Source organism: Vitis riparia, chromosome 13 (assembly GCF_004353265.1).
Source record: "Vitis riparia cultivar Riparia Gloire de Montpellier isolate 1030 chromosome 13, EGFV_Vit.rip_1.0, whole genome shotgun sequence".
Taxonomy (NCBI): domain Eukaryota; kingdom Viridiplantae; phylum Streptophyta; class Magnoliopsida; order Vitales; family Vitaceae; genus Vitis; species Vitis riparia.
The window spans coordinates 17,364,303-17,374,085 of record NC_048443.1 but is presented as its reverse complement, the minus strand read 5'-3'; the positions used below and the strand labels follow the sequence as shown (position 1 = coordinate 17,374,085).

At 44.6% G+C, this 9,783-nt stretch overlaps 1 protein-coding gene across 1 annotated transcript; it reads right to left on the bottom strand.

The window, feature by feature from the left end:
- Nucleotides 1-9,228: 9,228 nt before the first annotated feature.
- On the bottom strand, nucleotides 9,229-9,783 carry LOC117928372 (uncharacterized protein YnbD-like). The gene has a single exon (XM_034848265.1). The coding sequence runs from the start codon at nucleotides 9,781-9,783 to the stop codon at nucleotides 9,229-9,231; it is 555 nt and encodes a 184-aa protein (XP_034704156.1).

Here is a 9,783-nt window from a genome sequence, read left to right as displayed (position 1 = left end):
GTTGGAACCCCTGTTTTTTAAGAGCATTCAATGACTGGGAGGTTGAGGAGGCGGAAAGATTTATGGAGAGGATTCAAAGTAAAAGAGTTATTGAGGATGTGGAGGATACGGTGTCCTGGACTGAAACCAAGAGCGGTAAATTCTCGGTCAAGTCTCTATACATAGCTCTTGAAGCGGGTGGTTCATCTTTGTTTCCTTCAAGCTTTATTTGGAATGTGAATGTGCAGCCCAAGATTAGCTTCTTCGCATGGAAGGCTACGTGGGGCAAAGCCTTAACATTGGATATAGTCCAGAAAAGAAGATGGGCCTTGGCGAATAGATGTTTTATGTGTCTTGAGAAAGAGGAGAACATAAACCATCTTCTTCTTCATTGTTCCAAAACGAGGGCGTTATGGGATCTTCTTTTTGCTTTATTTGGGGTGTCTTGGGTTTTGCCTTTTTCAGTTAGAGAGACCCTTCTAAGTTGGAATGGTTTTTTCCTGGGTAAAAATCGCAAGAAGGCGTGGAGAGCTACTCCTCTTCACATTTTTTGGACGGTTTGGAAGGAGAAGAATAGATTGGCTTTCAAGGACGAATCGTTGTCAATTCAAAGATTGAAACACTCTTTTATTCTTACTTTATGGGCTGAGGCTAAGTTGTTCATAGACGATTGTCCTCTAACTATAGCTAATTTTATTGATTGGTTGGGTTCTAAGCAGGCTTGTGGCAATCGGTTATCTTTGTCTTTTGGCCTTTGATGGCGGGTGTATAGGTGTTGTATTCTTAGAGTCGCTATTTTAGCGTCTCTTTTTTATTAATGAAATTCATTTACTTATCAAAAAAAAAAAAGGCTATAAACAGCTTAGTCTATCCTCACTAGATATGAATTGATTTTCAAATGAGATGGTCAAAACCCAATCTAAGAATATAATGGTATCAAAGCTTTATTTGGTAAGAGGTCATGGGCTCAAACCTCACCACTATAAGTTTATTTCCCCAATTTACTAGCAATTTGGTCGAAGGTTTTGTGTTCAAACCTTACTACTGTAAGTTTATTTCCCCAATTTATTAAGCCCACATGTACACCTAAAAAAAGAGGCTACACGTAAGGGGAAGTGTTGAAAAGCATGATATCTATTATAAACCTAAATTTTACAAGCTTAAAATTTTAGGAAAATTAATCATTCAACATGGAGAAACAACACATTTATTCACTCACTCTTGACTTCAAACCCTCTCAAAACCTAAGCTTTCAATCTTGTGGACCATGCCACAAAGAATGTCCATCACAAGGGTAAAGAAAAAGAGAAACAAAGAATCTTCTTGCCAAACCACTCTAGAAGCCTCAACCCAAACCCACCCTCCTATTAATAAACACTGCAAATTTGGCAGTGAGGCAACCCCACATTCAACTATGTCATCCATAACCAGAAATATGTGAACTAGAGTATGGTCCAAAAATCCCACTTGACAGACCATAAGCTCTCAAAGTCCATTTTAGCAAACACTTTTTCCTTCTTAAACCACCTTTTCTCCTTGATAATTTAATTGGCAAATCAACTGAAATCCAGAATTTGTCTCCCATTAGCATAAGCTCCTTGGAAATAAGAAATAGCATCATGGAGCACTCCTAGAATACATTTAGTGAGGACCTTGGCTATGATCTAACTACAAACTTTTAACTAGGCTGATGGGTCTAAGTTAATTCATACCAGTTGAAAAGCTGTTCGAGCTCATTTAACTAAGCTCCATAGCTACTAATATGCTTTTAATAATCCCAAGAGAGAGAGAGGGCGAGAGAGAGAGAGAGGGCGAGAGCGAGGGGGAAGGCGACGATGATGAGGTTAAAGCGAATCGGAAAAGGCAGAGTTTCGAAGTGGAATCGAAAATTTTTGAAGTAGAGGTGGAGAAGAGGAGGGGCAAATCCCTACTCTTTATTGTGGAAAGCAAAAATGGGGTTTCCTCCTGGGTTAGGTTGGGAACGGAAAGCATTGGGACGTTTCTGGAAGGATTGGATCTGTGTATCTTGAATCGGAAATCCGATAAATGGGAGAAGGGATGGAAGGAGAAGGGGAGAAGGTATTCAATGGTGCGTGAAGAGAACAGGGCGGGAAGCTTCATTAGGCTAGGAGTCGTAGACGCGGAGGAAAAACGATTCAGCATCTGTATCCCGCAAGGAAGAGGGGCAAGAGAGGGATGGACAGCTATGGCGAATGCGGTGCGGAACTTATTCTCCAGGGCTGATAGAAGGGAGATAAGCAAGGATGAGCCAACCCTTGTAAGAATGCCTCCTGTAATAGGAAAGTGTTGGGGGAAAAGATTCAACACCGAGATAAGGATGGAGGTCAAGGGGGAGGATATACGCAGAAACATGGGTCGCTTGAGTCAATGTCTGATAGGAAAATGGAATTCTAGGGTAGCAGGAGGAGGGGATTTGGAGAGAATGGGTTGGAAGATGGCGAGTGCTTGGAGGCTAAAAGGTAGGCTAGGGTTGGCCTGGATGGATGAGGGGCGGGCCCTTCTGGAGTTTGAAACGGCGACAGAAGCTAGAAAAATTTTCAACGGCGGAGACAGGGTGGTGGGGGGGATTCTCATTGAGTTGAAGTTGTGGAGTCCATGCTATGGGTGTTTGGAAGAAGGGGAGATAGAAGAGGAAGTATGGGTGAGGATAAAAGGACTACCGCTTTCGTTATGGACTCCGAGAATATTGCGAAGAATAGGTGAGGAATGTGGGGGTTTTGTCGCCATGGATGACCCGACTGAGAGAATGGAGGATCTCCGTTGGGCGAGAATTTTGGTGAAGACGAAAGGTGATGAGTTGCCAAGATCGATAAGTATTGGGGTTGAAGAGAACTGTTATCACCTCCCGCTGTGGTGGGAGGCATCGCCGTTGATCAGAAAGAAGGTGGTGAACAGTCGGAGTGCAGAAGACTGTGTGGAAGGGGACGATGGAGTTGCACGCGCTGGCCGGCGAGTGGAGGTTGGTGACAGCGCGAGCTCCGAGGCACTGCTACGGGCAGTGGATGTGACGGAAGGACAGCAGGATGGGAAGGGTAAGGCTAAGTCGGTGGGCCGGATCCAGTTCGGGTCGGTACTCCGGGTGTCAGAGGATGGGGCGGATAATGGGTTGAGTCCAATTGGGCCTAATGTCCATGTGGGCCGGAGGAGAGACGGGGAGACTAGCCCACATCCATTATCTGGACCAGGGTGGACTAAAGTAATAAGCAGTGGTGGGCTTGGGTTATTGGGCAGACCTAAAGGCCCAAAAGGCAAAGAGAAAGTGGTAGAGGAAAGAAATGGGCCACGGTCTGGGTCGCCTATGTATAGAGGAGAGGGCAGTGGGCCGTCTTCGAGTGGGCTCCAAGAGGCACAGCGAGCTGGGCCGTCCCGTAAAACAGGCTTGAAGGTGAGTAAGCATTCTGGGGAGGCCTGGGCTCAGTCTGGGATGGCTGCTAATCACAACTCAGAGTTAGAATTCTTGAGAGCAAGGGAGATGGAAACTGCATGCGCCCAGAAGGCCAATCCTTTTGAGGAAATGGTAGGCAGTGCCCTTCAGAATGAAGCAATGAGGTATGAGGCTTTCTCTTCCTTAAGGGGATCATGGGTTTCTGGGATTTCTCCTCCTTCTTCTTTGCCTGTTCTTGGTCGGACTCCAGAGGGGGAGTTCTTTGACCATTCTGGGGTTATTGGGAAGAATTGCCTAAAGGGTAGAATCTCTCAAGGGCAAGATGAAGAGGGCACCAGGGCGTCTGGTAGTGCCTGCTGGGAGATGGTTGAATTCAGAGGGCCCGTAGCGATGGCAAGGGAGCAGGAAGGGGGATCTTCACAGAGAGAGTATCAAGGTGAAAGGGAGGAGGAGGACCTGGATTGGCAAGAAAGTAGCCTCGCGAGATTTAGTCAATTTCTAGGCTTCCCGACTGATGGGCTGGAGAAGGAGATTTTAAATTTTCTGTCCAAAATCAGGAAGAGAAGGGAAAAGATTCACAGTAAAGGATTACTGGAAAAATCGAGGTTTGAAAGGGAGCTAAAGAGGTTGGAGTGTTCAGTGAATTATGAGGGGGATGGCAAATTGAAGGGCCTGATTAGGGGCAAAGGGGAACAGACGGAGGTTGTTTAATGAATATCAAATTGGTAAGTTGGAATGTAAGGGGGGTGAACGAAAGTACGAAAAGGAAGGTTATTAAATCGGTCTTAAGGAAGCAGAAGGTGGATCTTTTCTGCATCCAGGAGACAAAAATCCAGGTTATGACTGATAGGGTGGTGAGAAGTCTAGGGACAGGTAGATTTTTGGATTGGAAGGCTCTGAATGCGAGTGGCTCGGCTGGGGGTATTTTGATTTGTTGGGATAAAAGAACTCTGGAGTTGCTGGAATGGGAGGTGGGGCAGTTTTCTCTATCCTGTAGGTTCAGGACAATGGAGAATGGGGTGATTTGGGCTTTTACGGGGGTTTATGGTCCTTTCACTAGACTTGAAAGGGAGTGGCTTTGGGAAGAAGTAGGGGCAATCAGAGGAATCTGGGAGGGGCCTTGGTGTCTAGGTGGTGACTTCAACATTACCCTGAATCAAGGTGAGAGAAGTAGGCAAGGGAGAATGACTTCAGCTATGAGGAGGTTTGCGGAAGTGGTAGATGATCTAGGTCTTGTAGACCTTCATCTGCAAGGGGGGGCATTCACGTGGTCTGGGGGCCTGAATAACATGTCAAGGGCCCGTCTAGATAGATTCCTGGTCTCTCCTTGCTGGTTGGATCAGTTCAGTAGGGTGTGCCAGAGGAGACTTCCCAGGCCGATTTCGGACCACTATCCAGTTTTATTAGAGGGGGGAAGTTGGAGGAGAGGGCCTGCACCCTTCAGATTTGAAAATATGTGGTTTAAAGTAGAGGGGTTTAAGGAATTAATCCGGAGTTGGTGGCAGGGGATAGAGGTCAGGGGCAGTGCCAGTTTTAGATTATCGGTGAAAATGAAGGAACTGAAGCAGAAGCTTAAAGTCTGGAATAGGGAGGAGTTTGGTAATCTGGGGAGGAACAAGGAGGCTGCGATTCAACAAGTGGAGTATTGGGACAGAATAGAGGAGGAAAGGAGCCTGTCTATGGAGGAAGTGGCTTGTAAGAAGAAAGCCAAGGAGGATTATGCTAAGTGGGTGGATCTGGAAGAAATTCATTGGAGGCAGGTGTCTAGGGAACTGTGGCTGAAGGAAGGTGATAGGAATACGAGATATTTTCACCGTATGGCGTCTGCTCATAGGAGAATTAATCACATGGACCGAGTTAAGATTGATGGGGTTAGGGTGACAGAGGAGGGGGAAATTAGAGAGGGGGTTGCTAATGCTTTTAAGAAGCAATTCTCTGAGAGTCAGGGGTGGAGGGCGGACATAGGAAATCTTCCTTTTAATCAAATTGGTGGGCAAGAGGCAGAGAAGTTGGAGGATTCCTTCTCTGAGGATGAAATCCTGACGGCCTTGATGGACATGAATGGGGATAAAGCCCCAGGTCCTGACGGGTTCTCAGTCTTCTTTTGGCAATGCTGCTGGGACTTCGTCAAGGAGGATGTTCTGATGATGTTTAAGGAGTTCCATGTACGGAATACGTTCCTTAAGAGCATTAACAACACCTTTCTGGTGTTGATCCCCAAGAAAGGAGGGGCCGAGGATTTGGGAGATTTCAGGCCAATCAGCCTGTTGGGGGCCCTCTATAAGCTGTTGGCAAAGGTGCTGGCCAACAGGCTTAAAAAGGTCATAGATAAAGTTGTCTCCCAAGATCAGAACGCTTTTGTTAAGGGTAGACAGATCCTTGATGCGTCTCTAATAGCTAATGAGGTGATTGACAGCTGGAAAAGAAAGGGAGACAAGGGGGTTATATGCAAGCTAGACATAGAGAAGGCCTATGATAGCATTAATTGGCAATTCCTCTTGAAAGTGATGGAAAAAATGGGGTTTGGAGCTAAGTGGCTGAGGTGGATGTGGTGGTGTATCTCCACAGCCAATTTTTCAGTGTTGGTGAATGGTACGCCAGCTGGGTATTTTCCGAGTTCTAAAGGGCTGCGTCAAGGGGATCCCCTGTCCCCTTACCTATTCGTAATGGGGATGGAGGTGCTGAGCGTCCTAATCAGAAGGGCTATGGAGGGGGGCTTCATTTCGGGTTGCACAATTCAGCGTGATAGAGGCCGGGCTGTCCACATTGCACATTTGCTTTTTGCCGATGATACGGTTGTCTTTTGTGAGGCTAAGAAGGAGAATTTAACAAATTTAAGTTGGATCTTGTTCTGGTTTGAAGCCGCGTCCGGATTAAGAATTAATTTGGCTAAAAGCGAGGTTATTCCAGTAGGAGAGGTGCAAAGGATAGAGGAGCTGGCTGTGGAGTTAGGGTGTAGGGTGGGGCAGCTTCCGAATGTGTATTTGGGGCTGCCGTTGGGGGTGCCTAATAAGGCTACTTATGGCTGGGACGGGATTGAAGAAAAAATGAGAAGGAGGCTTGCTCTTTGGAAGAGCCAATATATATCAAAGGGTGGGAGAATCACTCTAATTAAAAGCACTATGGGAAGTATGCCAGTGTACCAGATGTCGTTATTCCGTATGCCCATTTCTGTGGCTAGAAGGCTAGAAAAATTGCAAAGAGATTTTTTGTGGGGGGGGGGGGGTCTTATGGAAAGGAAAACTCATCTGGTTAAGTGGGAAGTGGTGTGTGGAGATAAGGAGAATGGGGGGTTGGGTCTTAGGAGGTTTGCTACAATGAATAAAGCGCTTCTTGGTAAGTGGACGTGGAGGTTCGCTTTGGATAAGGATGTCCTTTGGAAGAATGTGCTGGAGGCAAAGTACGGTCAGGAGGACTATGGATGGAGGACCAAGAAGGCAGTGGGTGCATGTGGTGTGGGGGTGTGGAAGGAAATCTTAAAGGAAGCTGGATGGTGCTGGGACAAAATGGAGTTCAAGGTTGGGAAAGGTAACAGAATCAGCTTCTGGACTGATGTGTGGTGTGGGGATGCAGCGCTGGCCCAAAGATTCCCGCATCTCTACAGCCTGGCAGCCAATAGAAATGCAAAGGTTGAAGACATGTATGACCAGAATGTAGGGGGAGGGAGCTGGAATTTGTGTTTTAGTAGGGACTTCAACGATTGGGAGGTGGTGTTGATAGGTGAGTTGCTTCAAACATTGAAAGATGTTAGGATTACTCGGGAGGAGGATTCAGTTGTATGGAAGGGAGGGGGAAGCGGCAAGTTCAGAGTGAAGGATGCGTACAGCTGGTTGGATAGGGCTAGGGCTGTCAATTTTCCGAAGAATAAGGTTTGGGTGGGAAGAGTTCCAACTAAAATCATGTTTTTCGCGTGGGAAGCTACTTGGGGAAAGATCTTGACTCTTGATAGGATCCAAAGAAGAGGATGGCAGCTCCCGAATAGGTGTTTTTTGTGTGCTTGTGAAGAGGAAAGTGTGGACCATTTACTTATTCATTGTACAGTGGCTAGGGTTCTTTGGGACTTGGTGTTGGGCTTAGTTGGGGTCAAATGGGTGTTCCCTTATACTGTAAAGGAGGTTTTATATAGTTGGGGGGGTTCTTTTGTGGGGAAAAAGAAGAAAAAATTCTGGAATTCCATTCCATTATTCATTTTTTGGATGGTGTGGAAGGAAAGAAATAGATTAGCCTTTAGGGGGGGAGTATTAGTTATTCAGAGGTTCAAATTTTCTTTTGTTTGTTATATCTGGGGTTGGGCTAAATTGTATATGGAAGAGGAGCCGCATTCCCTTTTAGATTTCCTGGAGTGGTTTGCCTCCAGATGAGGGATGGTTTGTTTTTTGGTCTTTTTGCCTGTTTTGGCTGGTTCTCTTTGTATACGTCCTGTATACGTTGAGGTTTTTTGCCTCTTTAATGAATTGTGTTTGCCTATCAAAAAAAAAAAATAATCCCAAATTTCACTATTAAATGATTCCTCATTCTGTTGCATATCCAACCTAGGGAAAGAATCACAAGCATGGGATTTGGGATCCACTGAATCTGTGATAGGTTCAGCAGTAGGAATACCAAGAGGAGACAGAAGCCAAGTTCTCAAAGGCCTTTAGGTGAGGGTTGGACTTGGGATGAGAGATAGTACTGGGGTTCAAGAGACCTACTGAGGCCAGTAGGATTATTGGGTCCAAAGAAAAAGGCATGCGACAAAGGAACAGGACCAGAAGGAGGAGTCAGGGAAAACAAAAAAGAATTGCAATTTACCAGCAGCCAAATCAACTTGATTTCCTCCATTCCCTTTTGGCCAATATCATAAGCAAAAATAGTTTCAGACGAACTATAAATAGCCTACATGTCATACCAAAGCGCCTAAGGACCTATCTAGCTAAGCAATAGTAACAGATGACTGTTTAGGTGATAATTGTTTTCCTGGTCTAGGTGTCACTTAATCAAAAAACGGATCACTAGCTCCTAGTTCCCACCAAGAAAACACCTTGCTGACTTCAGCAATAATGAGACGCTTCAAAATGAAAGAAAAAATGGTTTAAGACAGAGCAGGTTAACATAACATATATCCAGCCTAAGTAAAGTAAAATTAAGAGTAAAAAGCATAGGGTCAAAATTTTAACGCCTATAAGATGCCCAAGAGAAAACAATTCACATTATCTAGTTGAAAGAGGAAATCGAAGAGGGCATTGCTCATAAATTTAAAGTAGGGATGTATGCATAGAGATGCTTCAAAGGTTGAGATACATACCATAACTCATAAGATAATAACAAGAATAGTCATGCTTCATGCTCAGAATATGAGGTAATCAAACAAAAATGTCTACAACATTAGTATATAATAAATCATGATGTTATGCAGCAGTGGCAGGAGAAAAATGGAGAATTAGAAATGAAAGGATAGATATTAAGATGAGGAAAAAGATCACAAGATGAGGCAAAAGTATCAGCTTAAATATTAAGATAATGAGTAAGAATGGCCAATGTCTTCACCAATAACAAGCGATGTGATCCAAGTTGAGAATCGAGGCTTAATGCAATTGAGGTTTTTGTTTTTCCTTCTTTTTTTTTTAAATTAAGATGAAATTGACCTTTTGGGTTAATTATCACATCTCTATGTCAAGTGAAAAAATCTAACAGGAGAGCCTCACCACCATCACCTAGATTTTCCCCGATACAAGTAGTATTGCAAATTTATATGATTGTTTACCAGCAATTCAAGTTGTATATGAGTGGCGCCCAAACCAAGATAAAAGCACCAACAAAAAATTACACTATAAAACAAGTATGTTTCACCAGTTAAGGAATGTTCATATCATACCATATGCACAATGAACAAAGATAGGCCTTTTCTGCTCTCTCTTTCGACAAGCCCATCGAACAGCCATTTCAATTTCAGAAGGTTGAGGAGACCTCGTGTCCCAAGTTGGAACGCAAAGATAAGCATTCCCCACAGAATGCGAAGCCCTGGGAAACTCACAAGTGCAATCCACAATGGCAGGGTCACCGGGTGGCAAATTATCAGGCGAGGAAGGCCACCCTCCAACATAGATACCCTCATAAATTTCGGTATAAGGCTCTTCCCTATTACTGAATCTTCGCAGAATGGAAAACAATCGAACAAAATACAAGAATGGACTGAACATAATAATTGCCCAGATGGGAAAACTCCCATCTGGGTTCTTCCCCAGAAGCATGGGGAGATTGATCGAGGGGTGAGCAGCTATGGATACTAATAAAGAAACTAGAGAAGCATACAAAAAGGGCATGGATAAAAATGTGAAACCATAGATTCTAAGGGATGCAAACAAAAAGAACATCGCTGTCGCCTTCAATCCTATCAAAACTGATATTCCCACACCCAT